The 25,122-nt window shown below is 40.4% G+C and overlaps 1 protein-coding gene across 3 annotated transcripts in view; it reads right to left on the bottom strand.

Moving 5' to 3' along the window:
* HECW1 (HECT, C2 and WW domain containing E3 ubiquitin protein ligase 1) overlaps window positions 1-25,122 on the bottom strand; it is a 172,921-nt gene that overhangs the window by 9,913 nt on the left and 137,886 nt on the right. For all 3 annotated transcript variants that reach the window (XM_072153345.1, XM_072153344.1, XM_072153346.1), the window contains 11 exons: window positions 24,330-24,515; window positions 23,099-23,233; window positions 22,664-22,769; window positions 22,107-22,203; window positions 19,812-19,895; window positions 17,112-17,221; window positions 16,524-16,644; window positions 8,913-9,026; window positions 8,284-8,436; window positions 1,349-1,447; window positions 1,115-1,244 (listed from right to left, as the gene is read on the bottom strand). In XM_072153345.1, coding sequence (XP_072009446.1) covers window positions 1,115-1,244; window positions 1,349-1,447; window positions 8,284-8,436; window positions 8,913-9,026; window positions 16,524-16,644; window positions 17,112-17,221; window positions 19,812-19,895; window positions 22,107-22,203; window positions 22,664-22,769; window positions 23,099-23,233; window positions 24,330-24,515 — 1,335 coding nt within the window. The remainder of the gene's footprint in view (window positions 1-1,114; window positions 1,245-1,348; window positions 1,448-8,283; window positions 8,437-8,912; window positions 9,027-16,523; window positions 16,645-17,111; window positions 17,222-19,811; window positions 19,896-22,106; window positions 22,204-22,663; window positions 22,770-23,098; window positions 23,234-24,329; window positions 24,516-25,122) is intronic.

The following is a 25,122-nucleotide window of genomic DNA, read 5'->3' as shown; positions in this document are numbered from 1 at the left end:
GGCCTAAAATGAATTAAGAGAGCTTCACTGGGAAGTGAAAAATGTAAGAGTTAATTAGAGTCATTAAATGCAATGAATACACTTAATAAGTTATGTTTCATACAAATTCAACTAAAGAACAAATCTACAGAACTTATCTTGCTTGGAAAGCAGAGACGGATTGTAATTTGGCTTTAAATAATCATAGCTGTAGATGTCAGTAAACAAGTGAAAAATTAATGTGATGTGCTTAGAAAGCATTTAGAAGAAAGCACTTAAAGTAAATACATTATTAAATTTTCTGAATATGTTATAAATAAAGTACATTGCATACTACGACACTTGGCGTATGCAATATTAACTTTGAATGTTCCCCTCATAAAAAAGCAACAAGATAAAAAGAATTTAAATTCATTGTTTATTTTGGTTTATTGAGCAAAAAGCTGTTAAACCTGAATGATATAAGTGTAAGGCTACATTCACACAACAGCACGGGGGAAGTATGTACGGCCGTCATATACATGTCGTATACAACATGTCCTATCTTTCCCAATGTTACGGACCGTGCGCAATGGATCACTATGGAGTGTGCATGTAGCCTCAGGTGGTATGACCCCTCCCCCCTCCATTTAAAACAGCGGCGCATGGCCACAAACACAGGAAAAGATCTTTTCCCGGTGTATGGCGGATCTTTGCCACACATGAGGCACTGTACCGCCGACGGGCCGCCATTGCCGTCTATGGGGTCGTGTATGTGGCTACAAATTTGTGGCCGCATATACATCTCCACAGATGGGCGTGTGAATGCACCCTTACTGTAAGGCTATAAGCGGTACACACGTTGAGGAATGGCAGCAGGATTTACCCAAGGATTAATCCTGCAACATTCTGCATGCATCATAAACCAGCTAAAGTCGGATGGTTCCTGATGAGGATCTTGCCGCAGTTCTGCCGAGACTGGTGGGAGGCGGTGAACCTTTGCATTGGAAAGTGTGATTTCTGCACAACGATCCACAGCAATAAGTGCAGGGCACTTATTTGGAGCAGATGAAAGGGGTTTCTGCTGCAGATTTTTACCGCAGAGTGTTTATGGGATTCCCTTCACATGTCAATTTCCCACTAGTCTTCTACTAACCTGACCAAACACTTCTTCATTTACTGTGAAGGTCAGATCCAAAATGTCTGTGATGTCGTTGTCCTTCATCCACTGTAAACTTTGGTGGAATTCTTCATCCAAGTATTCAAGATCACTAAGATCACATGGGCTAGAAAGATATTGGTACAAGTAATGAATGGACTCTAGTTCTCTTTTAATAAAATGAAATACACAGAATTTTACAGAAATGACAAAGAGATTGTCTGTACTTACAGTCTTAATAGAGCTTTGTAGAATGGTCGTGTGAAAAAGGCATCTAGAAGATACTGGTGGATGAGGGCAAGGCCAAGGATGCGACCACTGAACCTAAACCTGGACAAAAGAAAACCTATATGTAAACTACACAAGTACTACTCGCCTTAGGACACATACAAACAGTTAAGTATCTTACAGTTCTTCTTCAACACACAAGGATAAGTTTAATGATTCATTGTCTCGTTGCGAGACCTATGCAGCTGGACCCTCTCCAATGGGAGGATCTGGAATTCCCACAGTAGATCTTCTGGTAGCCAAGACCTTTACAGACCACTACATCTTTCATCCACAAATAGGAAATTAAGCTGTATTAAGCTGTTCATACACAGCTCTATAATCTGTTTGGCTTCGTTAGGGGTCATATTGGGAAATTTTACTCAAGTTACTACACAATATTTCAATCATATACAAATCAAATATTTTTGCACAATTTATTTCCAACTTTTTTTTACTGTTTTATAGTGCATTTGCCACTTCCCTTAATAAATGGATGTACAGTAGGAAAGGCGAATTGGGTGCACTGTCCGTGTTCAGAGATATGTGCTCTGGAGCGTGGGCGTGCGTGCTGACGGCTCCCTGATGGGGATGGGCATGTGTCCTGACAATGGAGACCGATTTGCTATTTTGATATTTTTTATGCGTCTCATTCTTTGAATCGATCCGCAGATAAATACTTGCGATAATGTAATTCCTGCTGTATATATGCCCCGGTATGAGTGACTGATGTAATTGTTGAGGATCTATCCCATGTGAATTTAGGCATGCCCCGGAAATGGGGAAGCGTGGGATTGGGTTAGGGAGCCATGCCTCCTTGGTGATGCACACACCCCAGAAGTGGGGCAAGTAGGGACGGCTTGATCCGTTGGCGGAATCAGATGCTGGTAGGAGGAGTCAGCAGTAGTAGTTAGATAAATAGTTTTATGCCCCCTGAGGTAGCGGAGGTGAAAAGCGCATTGGGGAAATTGACCACGACTGGGATCTAGGAGCTTTGAATGGGTATGTGCAATAAGCAGATTTTTTGGAAACTGGGAGCAACTAAAATATGGACACTGTTCCTCTCTTACCATCTTTATGATATAATGATATTGTTATCCCTAGAAATACCCATACATTAAGTTTACATGCACTGTGCACTTATATATTCAGAGGTATGCTTCCTGGATGTATCCTTAGTCTGATGGCAATACAGTCACTTGGAGTTCTATTCTTCACCTGTCTTTTATATAATGTTTGTGATCTGTTTTTAATGGAATTATCTAAATAAAAAATTGAACTCAGGCAGACCTGAGCGGGGAGCGACACATGCAGGATATCGGGCGCATGCTCGTAGTGAATCGCGGCACAATCCATGATTGTCATACTTTCCGGATCAGGGATCGCTACGTGGACAGGTAAGTAAATGTGCCCAATGTGTTTTTGAATAATTGGTAGCAGTGCTGCCCAACAAATTTTGTGCAAAATGCTTTAAGGGGTTTTCCTGTTTACCAAACTAAACACAGACCACTTAATTGGACAGGGCTTCGATTATTGTGCTGCGACACCAAAGAGCAGCATACGTGTGTGACCTCACAGGATCATAGACAGATCATTGATTTTTATCCACTGGAAGAAAACAATGAAGCTTTTGAATGACAGCAAGCAGAGATCTAGATAACCATGAAGTGTTTTTACAGAAAGTATATTGAAAAATTGTCTACCTTTTCATATTACAATAAGATTTATTTGATGAACCTAGCCTTTCCCTTCTCCTAAGAGTCTCTGTCTTATGACAATATAGAGAAACATTCATCAACTACATTACACACAAAAAAATGTATATGGAACATTTTATTGTGGCAGGAATAGATAAAATAACTTAAAATTTGTAGCATGTGCGAAGCTTATAAGAACAGATGTGCTGCCAATGGGAATGTCAGAGTGTAGGGCAGCGCACTGTATAAAGCAAACTACCTAAAAACGCTACAATAACATGTGGGGGAACAGCAGCCAACATTTCTGGAAAGTCTTAAAAGGAACATAAAGTGCTAATTATGTGCTTTTGTGAATTAATGAGACAGTCTGGATTTCCATATGTTACAAAAAGAAAGATTTATGACTTTCAGGTCAGCGTGTTAACTGTCAAGCAATTCTCCCGACCCCCAGCATATAAACTGTGTACTGTAGACCCTGCCATGCCAGGTAATGATGACATATGAGCTTTGGGGCAATTAAATCTCTGATGTTTGCTTTGACAAATGATCACAAATGGACACACTGACTTAATTATTGGACATAAGAATGTCAGGTGAACAGAGCGATACTGGGAACACAAGGTCTATGGAGAGTGGTGTCTCTGGGAACACTGGCAGGATTGTGTTGCCCTCACAGCGGCTTCTTAGTTTGCATGGCTGGAAATGTAAGTCATGCATCTTTAAAGGAAAAACTAGGGTGTAGGAATGTTTTCAATCACAAAATGACATACAAATGTCACATTGTGTGCTTATAGATACACACGTACTTGCTGGTAGTATACTAAAGGGAAACTCCACTTATATGGAGTGTGTGGAGTGTGTTAACTTCATTATGAAGGTAATGTCAGCAACAACGAGTGCAGTATAAAGATACATACCCACCTGTGTGAACGGACGGCTTTTTACATTAGCCGCATGGGATATGGCAGTCCATCATTTAGGGATACCAGTTCTCCCTTTTGGATATTTTTATAAGATTTTTCTAACTGTTGATTACTATAATGTAATCTATAACTAAGAGTGGAGGAATCGACTGACGATACTGGTTACCCCACAGTTGTGTATTGCTTGGATGAGCATACTTTCTATGGAATTTGGTGTCATTTTTATTCGCTGTGTGTGGCAATTGCAATTGATAATAAATAGTAAGTTTTAAACTGCATTATACTATAGTTCAAATGATGCAGCGACCCATTGAGGTCTATCTTGTATATTTTGCTCTAATAGCATTATGAAGCTAACACCCACGGCTGACACCAGAATGTCGTGGGTGTAAACCCGTCACGTGCTGCCACCCAACACAATGCTGCAATTAAATGACACATGAGCACCGCCATCTTGGATCTGGCCATCGCACCAACTGACGTCATTGGTAGGTGTCGGCCAGTTGCTATCACAGCCAAGACTCTAATGCAGGGGGGCTGCATATAATCCATAGGGGAGGCTTGCATATAATTCAAGGGGGTGAGGAAGCCACAAGCCGCATATAATTAATCCATGGGGGAAATGGGGTTGCATATAACTCATTGGGGTGAGGAACTCCATGTAATCCATGGGGGTGAGGGTCTGCATAAATTTAATCAATGGGGAGTAAGGAGGCTGCAATTAATAAATAGCAGGGAGGTAAGCTTCATACTATCCATAATGGGGAGGGTGCTGCATATGATTTATGTGGAGAAGGGGGACTGCATATAATCCATTGAGGTGAGGATTGCATATAATCCATGGGAGAGCTTGGTCTGTATATAATTTATCCATGGGGGTGAGGAGGCTGTATATAATGAATCTATGTGGGTGAGGGGGCTGCATATAAGGAATCTATGAGGGGTGATTGGGGGTGCATATAATTAATCCATGCCGCTATGTGAGTTTACTGCAAAGGGGCCCACTGAGGCTGTGTCGTCCAAGGGTCTACTGAAACCTGGTGCCAGCCCTGGTCCCCATATTTTCCCCCGGAAAATATAGGTGAGGTGACATTTGGAGCCATAAAAACAGAATGACTCAAAACATTTTTCTTAAGTTCACTGCATTTAGAATTGTTTTCCCGCTCTCCAGTTCTTCACATGAAAACTTAAATACTGCCAGTAGGAAGTACAATTGGTTACGTTGCAAACAAGCCATTATAAGGCTCTGTGCACTGAAAAATTAAAAAAAACATTTTTAAAGAAGGGAAGGAAGAAACAGAATCGCAATAAATTGCATTGGCAGGGAAGGGTTAAAGTTTGTAGTGCAAAACTGTACAGTCAGGGGCATTTTAGAGATTTTCTATAAGAAGTGAACAATGCAAAAAGGAATGCTTGAAAAAAAGGCCATTAATAAAGTTTCATGGTGTTTAACCTCTTCATATCAACTAACTGTAGAGCCAAATAAAATGGCAATATGAATACAAATAGGGTCTTTTGTTCTAATATATAGATCCAACTTTTAGTGATTTTAGTGTTCATAAATTTTCATAGATAATAAATTATGGCTTGCCTAAATGGAATGGCCATATTCTCAGACCAGATGTAGGAAACGTTATGAAACATGGCTGATGAATTATGCATGCATTCTTACATATGGTTCTTAATATGTATATTAATAGTTTAATAAAAGTTTCTGTTTTTATCATCCTCTGTCCCTGGTCTGATGCACCCGGTAATATTCAGAATCTCAAGTATGTAGTCCCTGGAAATTTGTGGCCCCAGAACTACATCCTTGCATTTCCATTTTGTGGCAAGCTTCAGCCACATAATCACTTTGGAGTCACATAGAAGCAACACTAAAACAGTTAGATACAATGGGTCCCTATTAAACATGTACTGCAGACTCTGCCTAAGGGATCTAAGGATCTCCGCAGGCAAGAATGTTCTGTACATAAGACTGGCTGATATTGGCTAGATGTACCCCTACATTTCCTCAGGGTGCCCCCTAGTGGAAAACTGTTCTGCCTTTGGGACAGACAGCTGGATACTGTCTGTATTGCCGGATATATGTTTCTGTTCATTAAGTGATTCCCTTAGTTAATAAATGTTGGTTCATCATATTATTCTGCACATCAGGAATTGCATTAGGGCATTTTAAAATGTCTGCCCTGAGCACTGATGCATGGAAATCACATGAAAATTCTGGAAATTTTAGATATATGTGTTTTAGTGAGTTACAAAACTTATTTTCTTAGCTCTATGCTGAAAAATGCATATGAGCCTTTATTTTGGGCTGATGTAAAGGGAAGAGAAAGGGGTACAGGCCCTGGACTCACCCACAACCCCAATTCCCTACCCAATAGCCTCGCAAATCCTAGTGGCACTACTGGTCAACAATCCCTACTCTTCTGTGCTCAGAACAGAAGTAAGATGAACAGAGAGATATATTAATATACAGACACAGGAGAATCATGGAACAGGGTTGAAGGTTCAGGGTAGATTCAGGCTCATATATGGATTTAGGGTTTCAGACTAGATTCAGACTCCGGTACGGGTACGGGGTTCTGGATCGAGTTGGGGTTCAAGGTTTTGGATCAGTTAGGATACAGGCTCAGTTACAGTTTGGGGTCCGGGGTTCCTGATCAGGCAGGATTAAGGGTTCCTGATCAGGCTGGGGTTCAATGTTTTGGATCAGGCAGGATCCAGACTCAGGTACAGGTTTCAGGTGTGACAGTCATACTACAATAGTACTACAAATCACAGGAGAAAGTATAACCAACTTTGAATAAAGTGAGGATTAGAAATTTAAGTCAGTTCTGGACACCACCCTCACAGCAGATTGGTCAGGTCTCCATCACTCAACCCACAACTGCAAACCCCCAGCTCAGAAACCACCCAGTTTTCCACAAAGCACACACCTAGCCAAGGGAATCAGAGGGTTCTGACTGCATTCTGAAATAGGTAACCTTTCACACAAAGTTAGGTAAACTTTCTAGAAAATCTTTGATAGCTTATAATCTTTCAGGACCCTTTATTAATAGACTGAAGAAGCACAGATTGATTTGCATGAGCAGAGGAATAACTGGGAGTCAACCACAAGGTTTTATCATAAATAATACTATTTGTAGGATAGTGAAGGGGAAGGGATAAGCTTTTATCACATGCCTTTAGTTATCCCTTGACAATACATTAATATTTATTTACTCTATATATTTATTGCTAAAGAGCTGATAGGTGCCCGAGCCTACTAATGCACTGGCTTTTACTATTCTGCAGCCTTCCAAAGTACCGTATCCAACAATCCCCCAACCCCCAGCCCACCCCAAGCTTAATCTTCTATTCAGCAAGCAGAGCTGACATCATAACAGAGTGAACTATAAACTATGTGAGCCATTTGAGCAATATAACGGTGCAGGTGCCTAAATAGTAACAGATGCTGCTGGATTTCAGCTGCCAGACTTTAGGCACAGTGGCCCACATTTATTAAAGTGTTGTTGCCAGTATTCTGTGTGACTTTGCAATGAAAAGAACGTGCAAAGTGCTTACACATGTATTTATAAAGTGTTTGCACCAGCTTTGTGTCGCGGCTGCACAGTATCTACCACTCCACAAAATTCTGCACCTAAAGGGGCATTCTGGTGTCGATTCGGACAGTGTGCGACATTTATTGCAGCGACTCAACAGAATTGTGTTGCAGAATTATGTTAAAGGTGGACCAAAAAGAGTTGGGTGCATTGCAGAGTGCACCAGATTAATGAAGACTGTGCGCCAATATTCAATAATCTGCTACACTCTGCACTTTAGTAAGGCAAATCGCCAGTGGGGTAATTTGAAGCTGATGGGCCCTGGTGCGAAGTCTGTGCCAGGCCCCTGACTATAATGTATGGTTTATAGTACAAGTCTTCTCATATGGGAAAGTGACACCGTATGGGTCCCCTAAGCCTCTTGGGCCCGGTTACGACCGCATCCTCTGCACCCCCTCAAGTGATGCCCCTGCAAATCGCACAGTATAGTTTGCACTACTTTTGATAAATGGGGCCCGGTGTGGGTATTGAGTACTGCACCTGCTTTTCATAGTGTGCACACAGATGGGTGCACTCATATTCATAAGCGTATGGAATGTTATCGACAACAACACACACACATCTTCTAGAGGTAAATCATGTATCAAAAGTTTATTCCTTACCCTTCACTACACTGCTTAAAATTTTATATAATTTTAAGTTTGGAGGTGGGCTCTCTTTAAGAATAAACTCACCATTCAAGATGGTTTTCCACAAATGCAGACATCGGGCTGATCTGCACTGTGTATGTGTCGTTTGCTGAATACTCAAATAGCCCATAATAGGGATTGAAGAGCTCTTGGGAAAGGAGGAAGAAGAATTCTCTGGATGGTCCACTATAATCCAACCTGGAATAAAAGAAACATAATTATTTTGTATTAACTACCTAACGATTTTCAGTACCTAATTTAAAATGTTTGCAGTTTTAATAGAAAACAAACGTTTCTGTTAAAAGGTGTAAATTGCCCACTGCCCCAAACAACCATTTAATAGTGGAGGGCATGAGGTGGGTCCCCTGCAAACACAGGATTTGAGGCCACTTGGCCTAGATTTGGGAGAACACCATTGAACGTTTTCCAGGAGACTCCAACCATTCAATTTTAACAGAGAAGATGCAGCCAGTCACACCCCACAATAAAAATCTCATACAATCTCCAGATTAATATTTTCAATAAGTATATAAATACAATGAAATAAAATATCTCATGAAATCTCCAGATATTTCCAATAAGTATTGTATATAAATAAGGTAGGGTATTGCTTATTTTTGTAGGCTCTTAATTCTGTGCTTTTCTAAGCACTGTCTCTTGTATTTTAAACTTACCCTTCTTCCCCAACAAATGTGATATATAGTTTGTTTCTTTGCAGTTCTTTGCGTGAGTATGCCATAACTTGATTAAATGTGCCTTCCAAAAGATGATCACGGCGTATAATAAGTCTAAAAAAGTGGAAGAAAGTAACCAGTCAATCACTTTACTCAACAATCTGCGAATTGCAGGGAACAACAATGACCATCCTGAATACAATACAAACAACTTACAAAAGCTCATGAATATTAGATGAAAAATAATACTAATAACACAGGGGAGTACTAGAAGATTAGAAATGAAAACTCTCTTCTCAGACCCGGAGGAACATACATTTCCTGGAATCCATCTGACAATGTGTAAAAAATGTTGTTATGCAGCAAATTACTCTTGCACACATTCACCTATGTGAAATATATATATTCTCCTATTGCACTTATTTCTATCTGCTGATTAGACAGCTTCATAGATCTAGAGAAATAAGAGAAAAGTCAGACTTTTCACTGCAACTTTTGCTGTCGTTTGGTACACCTTGGTCTGCACTCTGCAGTGCGCCTTATGTATCTTTATTTTCCAGATGTACCTTTACCTTATGTATAATTTTTTTCTCAGGTGCAAATCCGCACCTGGCCTATGGCAGATGCAGAGTAAGGATTGTGCCCACTATTGACCTACTGCTGTACAGCTACTTGCAACACAAGGGCATTATACTGTGTATGGCAGGATATCACTTTTTTTTTCTTTAGACCAGGGGTTGGGAACCTCTTTTGATGCCCGCATCTGGCTCGCAGACAGGGCTCCTGTATGTCAATAGGATGGAAGCGTGCGCCGCGCTCCAATGGGCTGCTCGCAGTGCACGCTGGTATTGGTAGTTTACGGCTGGTCTGGTCCCCATTGGCAGCAGTGATGAGTGGCACAGTGCTCAGAGTACATTTCTCATCACTTCCTCCATAGTCCTACCTCCTGCTTCACTGACTAAGCAGCTGCCTGCAGGACACTTCAGAACCCCCTGGCTGCTCTGCAGTAGCATATAACTGCAGATATAAAGGTGATTATTATGGCAAGCATGAATCCTGGACCCACCGTTCATCTCAGGATGTGTCATTATACATAGAGTTGTGAAATCACCTCAGCAGCAGATTATAATTTCTACAATGTTTCCCCCCCCCCCCCAAAGCCCCCTGAAACATATATGATCTCCCCAAAAGTAAGGTCTAAATTCCGGGGGAGCCCTGGGTGAGGCTAATTTATAGAAAAATAACGGTAAGGCTACATTCACCCTTTAATAAAGTTAAATTGCTTGTTACCCTGGGTGTACCGGCTTGTTTGTACCACCTTAAGTGGGTGTGCTTTAGTTCCCTATGGGACTGAGCACCCTCTTTTTTGTTCTCTTTATTTAAGACCAACAGTTTTAAAGGGCCACAGACAGAAAAATTGCTCCAGTAGTCACTTACTACAGCAAGGAGTGTTCCTCCCTGCTGTACAAAGCCACCACTGGACTGAAAAAATGGTAATTTCCTGTAAAATAAAAAATAGATAATTTACATTCGAGCTTGCAATGCATGACATCTCATCCAACACTCAGGCTTCTTCCTTCTTCTACGCATGCCTGAGAACTGGCACTTTCTCATCATCAGGTGGGAAGTATGCCAGCTTCCAGTCATGCACATTAAAAAGAAGAAGCCAGAATGCTGGACGAGATGTCATGAATTGCAAGCTCCAACGTAGATTATCTATTTTTTATTTTACAGCAAATTACCATTGTTTCGGTCCAGTTGTGGCTTAGCACACAAAGTACACTCTTTGCTGTACTAATGACTGCTGTAGCTATTGTTCTGTCAGTGGCCCTTTAAACATATTGTACGGCTCGAGTTATATTTTAAAATATGTGGCACTTATGACTCTGTCAGCCAAAAAGGTTCCAGACCTCTGCTATAGACCCTGTTTTAACATGTAAATTGTTATTAGTTCACATGCTTTAAATGTTTAATATTTTGCACGTAAACCTTCTGGGCATTGAACGTTTGGGCTGCTTCTTTTTTAATTTATACATTTTTGCATTCACAGTTTATCGAAACTTATTGGTTACTTCTAAATTTAGCTGGTGCCAATCATTTGTTTTGTGGCCCAATTACGTGTGTTTATGTACAGTAATTTGTAATTTCCATGCATTTTACATTTAACATGCAATTCCCTTATTGCTGGAAGTGTAAGCATTGGTGAAAACGTTAACACGGCTGCTAACACTTTCAGCAATGAAGAAAAATGATTGCAAAACAGCCAAACACATGGTAAAATGTAAAAATGTATTGCAAACGCCACCCTCATATATTGTCATCTCCCTGGGGTGTGGGTAGAGATCTTAAAAATGCAGGCCACAGCCTCAAATGCATATGTCCAAAATTTACAGTAGTGTCCACAACTGTAAATAACCCCCCCTCACATGCCATGTAGATTTGAGACAAAAAGACTAAAAAATCCCCATAATTTACACCTGTCAGGACAGGAAAAACTAGACATGTATCAAAAGAAAAAAGTCCAAAAGTCTCGATTATACCAACAACAAAAAAAAAAACAAACAACAGAGATACGCGTCCCCCACAGATTCCCAAAATTGCAGCGCAATCCACGGTCTACACTTCATTATTTGGCACTTCCAGCTCAGGCACGTAGCTAACGCATACTCCAGATGTTTCTTTTGAAAATGAGACTGGCTAGTAAACTACAATGGCCTTTCTATAAAATTACAGAGTACATCATAGTATCACCTTTACCCTGTAGCACCTGGATTCGCTTTAATTTGGCATGAAGACAACAAATAGTTTTCTTAAAATCTCAAGACTAAATGATTTATAGAAATCTGTGCACTTGATTCTGGAGACATTTTGTCCATGTGATGTCCAAGACCCACCAATATATGTACAAAGCTCATTATGAATTCCTAACCGCAAACCTGTTTCACCATTTGGGTGGGAAGCTAATTTACCAAAGAGCCGGAGCTGAGGCTACACGATGCAGCTACTCCACGCCCCAGTAGCCTCCCTGATCCTCCTATCCGCATATCTAAAGCGCGCAGCAACGGGGAGCTGCGTTTCCTCGTCCCCGAAGCTGGCGTTATGTGCATGGTCTTGGGTCCAAAGCCAGAGCTACTGTGCATGCACAGAACGGCGGCTTCGCAGGCGAAGGCGTAGAGCTCCTCGTAGCAGTGTGCTGAAGATATCAGGGTAGGAGGATCAAGGAGGCTACTAGGGCGTGGAGTAGCTGCGGATTAGCCGTAAAAAGCGCTATCCTTACATACATTAGATGCACCTACCACTACATCTAAATTAACAGGTAGATCCGTGGTGGTAGGTTTCTTTTAAGAACAAACCTAAAGAACCTATCTTGTACATAACCAGGGACAACCTGTATGTATATAAGACTGCCCAGGGCTGTATGAATTTTATAGCCCCTTCGAGTATGGAATTCACTTCCTAGATATGCTACTAGAATAAAGCTTCTTGAGAATTGGGGGTCCCTTCTGGTTGCTTTTAATCTGCAGTTACGGTACATTTCTATATATAGTATGTACACTGACTATATATAATCATTTTGCTTCTAAAGCATTCAGAAAATAACTTCCACTATTACTTTATGTCAGTCAGGCTTTATGTCAATCAGTCAGGCATTTTATGTCAGTCTTATGTAGGTCTGCACTTAAGGTTCAAGAAGGAAACACTAAGCATAGAATAGGAACCCTCACCCAAAAAAACATCTAAACTCTTCCAGCAATCTATTTCTCAGTCTTTGCCCTTTCTTTTGATCCTATCCTTTTTTTAAATCATTAATGACAAATACATAAGTACATATTTCAATGACGCTAAGATAATGAAACGCGCGTTGGGGGCTAATAACGCCAGGTAATATGTTCCACAGGGCTATCTTCTTGCAATAGATTGACTACTAATTGATGTAATATTGCTATATACTGTTACTTGACCATCCAGCTTATTTTTGTTTACACTTGCAAGTCAATGTTTACATGCATTTTGCACTTTATGGACAGATTAAGGCATAACGCTTATGATGACATTGCTGTTTACTGAATTACCTGTTCCCTGTGGACTAAACTCCTGTGCTGTTTCACTTTTATATCTCTCCTGCGATGCTGTTTTACTTGTATTTTAACTTGTGAATTCAATAAAGGATATTCTTTTATTACGGCTATAGTGTATGTCATTCCCTCTGTTTAGGTGGATAGGTTCATAGTTGTATATTTGTGAGGGTATTTCACAACTTTGTTTCTCTGGCATACTCACCATATATGAGATAGTCTTGTCTGACTGCGTTACCCACATTTTTTGTTTCAGTTTTTGTCATGTGATTAGACTCTAAGATAATGTAGATTCTCACGTTCAATTAGAATGATCAGAAGCAGCAAAAGAGAAGATATCCATGTAAACCTATTCAGCCTCACAATCTGCAAGACAACTTGTTGTACAGGAGCTTCTTTTCTGCCCTGTCTGTTGTAGAACACAAATACAGAAATCTCCACCACTGACTAAGCCCTACCTCTTCAGCTATTCACCAGTAGTCATCTGAATGTGACTTGGGAATCTAGGTTTTATTGATAACTAAAGTAGTAGCTTTTTTATGATGGGAACTGAAAAGTTATGTTAGGTCCCATTCACACAACCGTATGGTGGCCACTGCCTTCCATAGTTGTAGATTGCTGCCGCTCACAGCTTTCAATGGAGTGGGGTGGGGTGAAGGGTGCTAACTTCCCCTCCCTTCCCCACCTTGCCCTGTTATAACTGGGTTATGGCCTGGGAGAGGACATGGTGTGTGCATAAGACCTTAGAGGGACAAACCAACTGTAACAGTGTACTGAGTGTTTCTATGTTCTTACATAGAATATAGGTGATCAATTGGGTGAGGTGACCATACTAAGAGAAAAATAATTAGAATAAGGACAGTGAAATGGTATGGAGAACAACATAATAACTTACAACCTCACTGGCTAAAAATGGTTATAAATATATAAATTAAAAAATGAACAAAGGTCTCTTTTGTGTAACTATACACTTGTGTACATTTTCCGCTAGGTGAGAAGCCGCTGAAATCCACTTTACCCAAACACAGTCTCCAATAATAATGAACGGCAGGGCAAGCACACAAAGGCCCTGTTGTGTCAAGTATGGTCTTTGTACAGAACATGAATCTTTACAAACTGCTTCACAAAAACAAGGTCGAAATATTTATAACTTGTAAGGTCTCCCGAGGATCAGTTCAGTCAAATGGCTCGGACTTAGTCATAAAAATTATTGTGCCATGGGGACTCATTCGTGGAGTTTTCCAGAATTTCTCAGAGAATTACTGTAGTGAGAGCCTTTTGACGAAAACTCTGTGAATATTATTTTAACCTCAATTGTCTGATGTAAAGGCTTCAGAGTTGCTGGAGGCTGACACAAGAGAACAAATGCGCCTCTTAAAACTAGACCAGGTCACAGGTAATCAGCAGGATATCATTTGACCAAGGTTATGAGGTTTGTACCTGGTAAATGTCAATTTTATGAAGAACAACACGTGTAATGGGACTCACCATATGAGGAAATAAGGAGGCTTTTGTACATTTAAATGAAGTAGTAATAACTGTCTAAACTTTACCTTTTCTGTGCAGTGACAGTGTGCAGCCAGAGGCCAGATGTACATCCTTGCTATGATGCCAGTTCAGCTCCTTACTGCACCTGAACTGGCATTGCCTCTTTTTTAAATGTCTTGCCACTTTTGTAGTACATCTGAGATGCCAGTACAGTGGAATTTCCTAGGACTTGACCACATTTTTGAGACTGCACTTTTAGCAGAAAGGTGATGTGTAACTTTATTTTCCAAAATTTACCGTTTTAATCTGGCAATGAAATGGTGTACTTTGGCAAAAATTGCAAGTTCAGATTTTGCATCATTCACTCTTTGCTACATTTAGGGAAGCACCACCTTGATTAATGTGGGTTTCTTTTTTGTGGGTCCATTTGTAGTTTTAGGGACTATTATTTTTTGTGTCTCTTTACTTCTACTTTTTTTCTTTTTTTTTTAGTTTTCTTTAATTTTTAACAGTTTAAACTTTTTTAGACATTTTCCATCATTCCAATATTGACTTACATCATTTATTATACTCGCCATATTATAACTTCATTTGGTTTGGGGCTGCCCTACTTTGAATGCAGAATAGCAACATAGGTAAGTAATGTACTTACCCGAGATGCTGCAGTCAGGGTTGGTGTAAGGAGGATGCAGCTCTTCCTCTTGGTGACTCATCTTCTGCTTCCTGCCCTCACTGCTAACTACTCAGCAGTCGGAAGGAAGTGAGAGAAGGAAGTCTGCAGCCATGCTGAGGCTGTGCTCTCACTAAATGAAGCTTTGGTCATTTAGACACAGCACATATAGGTCCTGCACACAATGTTTTTTTGTGTAACATATGCAAAATCTTTACACTCCCCCATGAGGAGAAGGACTGGTTGTGTGTATATTTTGTCATGTAAATAAGACCCCTGATGAGAATGTTTTTGAAACTCATAGGTTAGATTTGTTAAATCAAAAAAGTCCAGTGCATGAATATGTTCATGATCTCTTTTACACTATGTATACGAAATAACCCCAACTCCCACCCTTAGTATATCATGCTATCTCCATACACAGCAGGTGTCAGCTGATTTACAAAGCAGACACCCACTGATAATATGGTGCTAACCATGTTAGCAAAGCTGGGCACGGCACTTAAATGCGTGCTGCCATATTGGCTGGGATTGTTGCATTTCACTGCTAATCTGTAAAGGTCCGTTACAGATCCTGCAGAATGAGAGGCTATGGAGTCTCATAGAGACTCCTGGCTGTTATGGGAGTATATCGCTGTCCCTCATGACGCCACAGGGGAGGGTGACGATCCAAGCCAAGATGTGCTGCTGGCATTTAAATACCTTGAGCAGCCTTGTTTGCAGCATCTAAACAGTTAACATCCGCAATCCGCAGTCATTATTGATATTTGTTTAGTGATTTTATATTGTGTGGTCAATATGAAGTTTTATTATTTGATAAGACAGAAAACCTTCTAGAGCTATTTCTAATAAGGTTGGTATTGGGGCCAATGCTCTTTGTAAATCGACAATTTTTGCCTCCCTGAAGACCAAATCAGCAGACTTTGGCACTCTGATCAGTAACTATGTAATACAGGATTGTGCCAGAGTACCTCTGCTATGGCTTATAGAGTAAAGTACCACGCAGTGATCGCCGTTCAAAAAGCAAGGGGAAAGAGGGACACAGGCACAAACTCCTATGACTACATGATTACACAGGCTCCTGCCACAAAATAATAATGAAAGCGATCACAGTGCAGTATCCTGACTGCCTGAGTGTAGAAAGGAAGAAATATTATAAAGGGTTATCACATTGTAATATCATCAGGCAGTGATAGTACTTTATCCAACATAAATTGATGCTGAGATATCATGGGATTTATAGCAGTGAATACAGAACAGAAATCTAAATAAAATCAAAATTGTGTCTGTGCTGGAGGGCATTGAGTACGTCTTTTATGTAACTAGGGTCAGGTGTTTTTGCTGAAATTTTAAAGATTATAACAAAAAAACACATACTTAATTTTCCCTGGGCCTTGTCCATATCCTTTTGCTTCCAGTTTTCTGTAAAAGTTTCTTAACTTTGCTTCAAAATCTCTTCTGTATGGTGATGGAGCCCTTGCACTAGCACGTTGGAGACCTTTTAAAAATCATATAAAATTATCAGTATATATTGAGCTTAATCATTTTTAAGAATACATGAGCTAATGTTTGGTTATGATAACTACTACTATTACAAAAAGTCCTTTCCTTACAAGAGTAGTGGATAATAATATGCCATTTTTGGGAACAGGCAGGGGACCAGGGTTCTAGGTGGGCAATGGCCAGCCAAACAGTTATAGTTATAACATGATATGATATGAAAACATATAATATAAACTGCACATATAATTATAGTATAAATACTGGACATAACAGAATCACTCAAATGTTTCTTGTTCCATGTCGGTTTCTTAAAGGTTGTGTTAGATTTGTATTCTGGGGAGTGTAGTTTTATACCAGTCACTGTAGACTATATGTTTTATATGACCATATTTATACATAAACTAGAGCTACAAATCGGTCCATATAGGTATATTTCACTCTAGTCAGACACTAACATCATACCTGGGGAATTCTGTGGCGAGGAGCCTGGGGAACAGCGTGGGGAAAAGCTGTATCCAGGGTGGAAGGCTGCTTGGAGTGGGATGTATGACATAATGTCTTCTTCAAAAAGGCTGCAAAACAACAATAAAAATCTAAACCTATTGTAATAGGAAATACAAACGTACAAAGAAATGATTACAACTTCATGGGACAGTTAACCTACATCAGACAAACAGAAAACATTTTCATTTTCTTGGTCACTAAAGTCACATTCCCAAAATCTTTGAAAATTCCTAATCTTTTCAATCACTGGAGAGAATTGAGTGTTTCCAATGCCAAATAAAGACTCATAGCCATAAAATGCAGCAGATAGTGATATCAGTGTTTGAATAGGCGCCTATTTAAACATCTCCACCTCCGTTCTTGTCAAATGACTGTTCACATCAAAGCTTGTAAGACCTAGATAACACTTCAGAACAACTAATAGATTCATGGGGAACAGTACATTTCCTGATTAAGTACATTTCTCAAATAAACTCAAATAAATCACTGTAACTTTCATCTTCATATCCTAATTAAATAGAAATGATGTCATGCACACCTGTACAGCATTACGTAAGGCAATACATATCAAGATCCTGAGAAGATCGTATGAGGTACTGACTGAAAGAACTTCATGGGGCTTATTTACTAAGGGTCTGTGGACTGCACTATCATCGGATATTTCGACAAATTCAGTTTTGCGCCGCATTTAGCAGGGGTTTTTGGCACACGCGATAGGATTTTGGCAAATCGGCGCCAGCTTTCATGCAACAAAAATCGGGGGGGATGGAGACCGTAGAACGATCCGTCGGATTCAGACTGAGCGCGGGATTTAACATTTGAATTGTGTCGCAAGACATGCACTCATATGCACCAGGAAGAAGAAGGTGAACTCCGTCGGAACTGAGCGGGGAAGCGAAACATGCAGGAAACTGGGCTTGATCTTAGTGAATCGCCCTCCCTGGAGTCCATGATCGTCGGACGACACACAGCGGGGATCAAGACCGGACCGGGTAAGTAAATTTCCCCCCAAATCTCTAAAAGCTTTTTATTATACTAATGTATTTTTAGAGCTAATAGCTTAATATGTAACTTATAGCTGAAGACCAGCAAGACTGAGAAGCTGCTTTTATGCTTCCATTGTCTCTGCCGCTAGAATCAATGACAGAGGAGGCCAAAAGGGGGTGCTGTGTGCAAAGGCAGCAGCACTGTAGAAGCAACACGGCACTGCTGCCCTATGAAGAATTGCAGTATGAGCAGTGGATGCTACTCCTGAACAGGGAAGAGGAAAGTGTTTCCAGTGAGATCAGATGTGAGCTCTGTGGCTGGCATGTACTGTACGGTATGTAAAATGTGCACACTGATAGAGTCTCTGCGGCTGACACAAAGATGTATCATTATAAAGACACCGTAGATGCCAGTATTATGCTTGATCTAGGGCAGTGGTGGCAAAACTTATGGAACAGGTGCCAGAGGTGGCACTCGGAGCCCTCTCTTTGGGCACCCAGGCCATCACCCAGCACAAAGGTCACCATTCAGGACTCAAGACCTGAATCAAGGAGGTGTGGACAGAGTTTGATTATCATTGTAGCCCCTTCTCCGGACCTGTGATTCATCCTGTTAAGGGGACTTTAGAGGGAAACTACAATAATAATCCAATTACTCCTTCTTTATCCTGTATTGGTGTCCTCAGGGCGCCAATACGTTTGAAACCTGTTACTTTAAATTGGCATCTGGCCATTTGTGAAAATATATGGCTTTTGCTTGTAGTTTCAGCACTCGGTCCTTAAAAGGTTCGCCATCACTAATCTAGGGCAACATTGAAACATCAGAATTCCAATTTAGCTCTGCAACATTGCTTATAACGATTATAAATGGGGTTTAATTGTAACCCCCAAACTCACTGGGGGTAATATATTATTAGGCCGACCATTTCCAACAGTTCTATGTTACCATCAGATTTATTAAAGTGGTTTTTGGCCCTTGATAAATCTGTTGGCAGTGCTCTTATTCTATGGGGGTGGCTTGCGATAGGCACATAAAAAAGTCTCAAAAAACAATTTGAAAAGTCACAGCACATACACCAGTGGGGCGACTGGAGTCAATTTGCACCAAAACTTGCACCAAAACGGAAAGTTGCAAAACATGAACTCAGTCCTAATGTAAAAACTTGGCTATGCAAGACTAATGAATTTAGTGCACTTTAGTGCAAGCAGGGTCTATGTCAAAGTGACTTTACATTTTTCTAAGTTTATGTGGCACAATGGAAAGTCACAAAACAGCAATTGCACCAAAACTGCGCCAAAATAACGCCAAACATAGACAAAAAAGAAAATGATACATCCCCCCCATTGTGATTTCAATATTGGGTAAATTCAAAAATGATTGGATGGTTGGTGGAAGCCACATGCAAGTTGTTAGTATTCATAGACTGCAGTGAAATTACTGTGTGGCTTGTGATTCCCATGCAACATGCTTATGAGATGGATGTGTATTACAGTTCTACAGTTCTATAGGAGATTTTATAGGAGACTTAAATTTGTGTTAAACATCTTGAATATGGGAAATTTGGCAGGCATTGGTATACTAGAGTGCTTAACTGTAGCCAGTCAGTCAATCATAGTCACATCAAATCAAATTTCATTCACATTTACAATAAATATCATGGCTTTTCTATACCTTAAAAGAATAACTAGGTCAGCATCACAAGACAATTTCTCAAGGCCATGTGTACCCTCTGTTCTAATGTAGTGAATCTTCTCCCTGTAACATGAAAACATAAATCTTATCTAAATAAATATACACAATACTCAATATATAGTATAATACTGTAAAAATACAAGCACATATAGTAAAAGAGGTTAGAAAAAGACATCAGGCCATAAAGTCCAACCTATACATTATATTGCAATGACCCAGGCAAAAAACCTGCAAGGCTGATGCCATTTGACCCAAAGCAGGGAAAAATTCCTTCCCGACCCTAATATGGCGGTCAGAATAACTCCCTGGATCAACAAAAACTACTAACAAAAAGTTTTATCCCCATACAATGTTATATTATTCCTCTCCAGAAAGGCATCCAGGCCCCTCTTGAACAGGTACAAAGAGTATACAAAGTCGTCTTTTTTTCTAAACTGAATAATCCCAAATGTGTTTGAGCATACAAATATGGGGGATGGGGGAACATTGGACTCACATCTACAGATCCTGCGCCGATGGCTCTTCTTGTGTTCAGGAAGTTCAGCCGGGACAGTATCCCCGCTTCACTGAGTGTAAATAGGAGAGTATATCTGGCGGGCACAGTCCCAATGTTATCGCTGACAGTTAAATCTGCAACTTCAGATAGTGTGCTAGGGCAAATGTGATCACGGTAGGACCTTCCGACGGTGCTCTGTCAGTGTGTGAGAGAGAGAGTCCATATACGATAATAGAAGAAGATGATGGCACTCACCGGTTCCAAAAGTAGAAATAGCGTCCTTTATTGGTGGATAAGCATGCAGGGGGGTATACAGGCAGACTTCGTCAACGAGGCCGTTTCGCACGCTACGGCGCTTTCTCAAGCCGATGAGAAAGCACCGCTATTTCTACTTTTGGAACCGGTGAGTGCCGTCAACAGCTTCACTGAGCATGCACCATATCTTTGACGCAGTGAAGCTGTAGTGTAATACCTTCTCTTGCACAGGGATCGAGAGAACAAGGGACGATGTGAGTATAGAGTTTTTTTTCAGAGTGCTAATGCAACACGCCTGCCAATGCATGGGATAGTAGGTAGGTGTTGCGAAAGTGTCAGTCTCCATGTCAGTAGCTACCTGGTGAGACTGTGCAACTCACTAAGAGGTCTCTGGAGAGGTGCTTGCAACCTCACAAGAGGAGGTTATAAAACCCCTTTGGGTTGGAGCACATGGTCAGAAGACAGGGTCAGTCTATGAAGTCAGCCCAGGAAGAAGCAGTGTCTGAGGCAAGATACCCTGACACCAGGACAGAACTGAGGTCCACATCAGGACTGTTCCTACACAACCAGCCCCGCCTGAAGATACTTTACTAGACTGTGTGCACATCTTCCTGAGGACCTGCTCCAATCAGCTACCTCTAACCAGCTGAAGTGTTGATGTTGATAAAGCTGTTGCCTGTTTGCTTTATATAGAACTGTAAGTTATTCTTCACTAACGTGCCTCTAAGTCAGTGGTTCTCAACCTGTGGGTCGCGACCCCGGCGGGGGTCGAACGACCAAAACACAGGGGTCGCCTAAAATCATGGGAGCCACGATTTGATTGCATTTTTTGGCACAAATACAATATTCTTGTACATGGTTTGGGGTCACCGCAACATGGGAAACTGTATTGCGGGGTCGCAGCATTAGAAAGGTTGAGAACCACTGCTCTAAGTGATCCCTGGATCAGGCTGTGTACCATTAAGGGCGCTCCATCCTCCATTACCAGGCATTCCTCCTATACATTGGGGTTGCCCCAGGGAGAAACCTACTCTGTCAGCCCCTCCATTTTCATGCACACAACACCTGCTGGAGACCAGGCTGTGGACGTGACCTCCACTCCTGATATTAAGCCCAATGATCATCGCTGGCCACAAGGCAGCATTGCCACCCACTGTGGTAGTCAGGACCTCGGCTTCCTGTAGCCACTCGAAAATGGTCAGGCCCCGATGGGGGATGTTGCACTTAAAAATCATACAGGGCAATATGGGACACTAAACCACCAGTCCACCGTGTCACCATGACATGTTCCCTTTAAGGACACCCAAATAACTCATAACTCCTAGTAACAGGCAAACCTCTGGATGCTGACAACTTACTGAACTTTGGCCCCAAAATGCAGCTGTTCCAACTTACACACAAATTCAACTTAAGAACAAACCTAGAGAAGTTGTCTAGTGTAAAACCTGGGGCCTGCTTGTACTTATAAAACCTTCAGTACATAAAAATAGTTAATCTTGTGTGGTACATATCAGGACACATACCTGAGTGCATGATTTCTTGCTAAACTTGGCTGACGTTCTTGAAGCATCTCAAAAATATTTGGCTGTCTCAGAAATGCAACAATCTTGTCATTATATGCTGAAAATAAAAAATACATTTTTATAATTGGTGCCTACATCTATTATTGTACGATATGTTTACTTGTCTGATAAATTACTTACAAAGGCTAAAGCTTGTCTTCAACCTTTTTGAGGGTAGCTTTATATGAGACAAGGTAGGGACTATACAGTAACCTTGACCATGTGATAACATGGCAAGCTTATGGTAATGAAAAATCTGTTATTTCTTGTTGGATAAGAAAAAAAATAACTAGTGCTGTAGTTTTGCCCACATTACAATGTGCAAACCGTCTAAACAACACTTCATAGCTCATTTCTGTGGACCTTTGTGTAAATTGGATGTGAATTAAGATGGATGACTTCTGCACAACCTGTCTCTCTTTTGGACTGGGATTGTTTCCTCTCTGCATCTATAAGCTAAAACAATAAATTGGTAATGCGTGACAGATCGTTCTCTCCTAATAGGCATATCTGCTTACCTAAAGGTACGGATTCCTGTTGATGTTGACTCCTTATTGCAGAAACCAAGCTGTTACCCGGTCTTGCTAAAAGCGATGCCCCTCTGTTTCTGGAAACCTCTGATGCCTAGCAGAATGCATACGTTCAAGTCTTAGAATGCAAGTTTTTCTTTTGAAAAAGTTACTGCATTTATCAAAACTTTGTGTGTGTGTATGTAGCTGTATCAGTGCTGTGCTAGTGTGGATGTAGCAGGATTGTGTATGTAACAGGACTGTGTGTGTGTGTGTGTCTGAAACAGTTTTGTGTGTGACAACCAGGAAAATTTTTAGCTGGTGTCAAATATATTTTCCTATTTTTTTTATGTGTATTGTGGGGTCTGTCTTATCGTGCAAAAACACTACATATTTGGCTATTATGATACTTTATTACTGTCTTATGTAGAATTCTAAAAATACCTCTCCAGCGCTGTAACTCCTAAGCCTCTGAAGATGCTGCCTGTGAGTCAAATGATTTGGAAGTCGCCCATTTTGAAGAGGGATTCTTGGATCGATAAATGTTGTTGCTCGACTGTTGTGATCTACAAAGAATGACTAGAAAACAGAACAGAAAACAGGGCTGAATGGTAAAGGAACAAGGGGAATGTTAGGAAACAGTGTGGGAAGGACAAACAAGAGAGACATTGATGGAGAAAGAAAGATCTGAGTATTGAAAGAGAAAGGGGTGGTGATGGCTAGGTGGGGGGTATAGTAATAACAGCAAAAGCAAAAGATAAGACTTATTAGCGGCTTATCCCAGTTAGAGAGACTTCCATGATTTTACACATAATTGGTAACGATGGATATTACAAGACATTCCTTTTAGTTTGGGAAAAGGTGTCAAATATTTTGAAATTTGTATTGCTGATAAAGAGCTCCAATTCTTTTAGCTCTCTTTCATAAAGAAAATGAAGAATCCAAGTAAGCATCACTCTAATAAAATGTGATTGAGACATTTTTAAGCCATATAGCAATACAGCCCTATAGCAAAGAGTGCTCTCTGGTGGCGGAAGAAAGAATGATATAATTTAACCCAATCAATTTAATGACCTGAAAAGAATCTTAAAGGCAATCTGTCATCAAAATCCATCACGATAAATCAGGGACACATTCTCATAAATCCAAACACTGTGACTGTGGTAATCTTCTTATATTTGTTATCCATGACCTCCTTTCTTCCAAAAGCAACTTTATGCTAATGCTACTGAAGGGTTCCCTGGGGTGTTACCAGAGCCCCTCCATGCTGCAGCACATACCACGGATTGTCACAGTGCGTGTAACTATGAGTAAATGTCCCTTATTTATCCATGCTTGACTTTGATGGTAGATTTACTTTAAAGGGGTTGGTCACTTTACCTCATGTTTTTTGTAATGTGTGTATATGTGTGGGGGGGGGGCAGGATATTAAGTAATTTATCATTATACATCTAGGTCATGCACCTCCACCTATCTAATCCTATCTCCAACATCACTAATGAACATCTGGCAGGTTAGCCACAAATGGAAGAGCGCATGTTCATCGTTATTCTGTAACCATGGCGAAGCAAACATCTGTGTAATGATAGGATATTGTCATTGTCATTTAATTTTTACATTTTATATACTGGAGTTATTAGATTTATATATTGTATTGTTGTTAGTTATGTCATACCTTTCCTTGTTGGTCAGTTTTAATTTCCCAGCCACGAGGTAACTCCAGCCTAGTGTCAGCAAACATGTTAATGAAGTTCACCAAGTCTCTGTTGTGCTGATAGCGTTCAAAATTCCTGGCATCCCTGCGGATTTTCAGTATCATGTGCTTCAAGCAGGTGCTGTTCGTGAAGACTCTGTAGGCACTCTGATATAGGAGAAACATACAGTACAGTGTAATCATGAAATATTTAGAGCATATCAGAAGCAAGTAAAAAACATATTGAAATGATCTATGTTATGTGGATGAAATGTACTGAATTACACAGCCAGCTAGATGAAGGTATCCTAGGTATCCTTTTTTTTAACTGCAGGTCATCAATATTATAGTGTTAGGGGTCTTATCTCTAGCAACCCCATTATTGTGTGAGACAGTCACAGTACTGAGCGCTACCTCCACTTGTCTCATCCATCAGACTGTTTGTGTAAGTTGGCTTTGTCCCAGTGAATGGTAGTAAACATATTAACCATATAAGAGATTTATTAACCATATCTTATTTTCGGAAAAGCAAAATGAAAATTATTGCTGAAATGTGACATGGACAAAATCTTAATGTATGAGAGAAAAGAGCAAACACTTTAATGATGGAAAATGTTAAACAATTTTATAAAATTCAGGTGCACTAATGAAAAGTGGCATGTTGAAATTTTCAATCTGTTCACTATGAATATGCAATATTTCTGAAAAACTGGGAAACCTTTTATTTCATAGTGAAACCTTACTGAAAGCAATGGAATAGTAATCAGTTGCAATG

This window comes from Engystomops pustulosus, chromosome 5 (assembly GCF_040894005.1).
Source record: "Engystomops pustulosus chromosome 5, aEngPut4.maternal, whole genome shotgun sequence".
Lineage (NCBI taxonomy): Eukaryota > Metazoa > Chordata > Amphibia > Anura > Leptodactylidae > Engystomops > Engystomops pustulosus.
The sequence above is the reverse complement of the archived record's forward strand: the minus strand, read 5'-3'. Positions and strand labels throughout refer to the sequence as shown.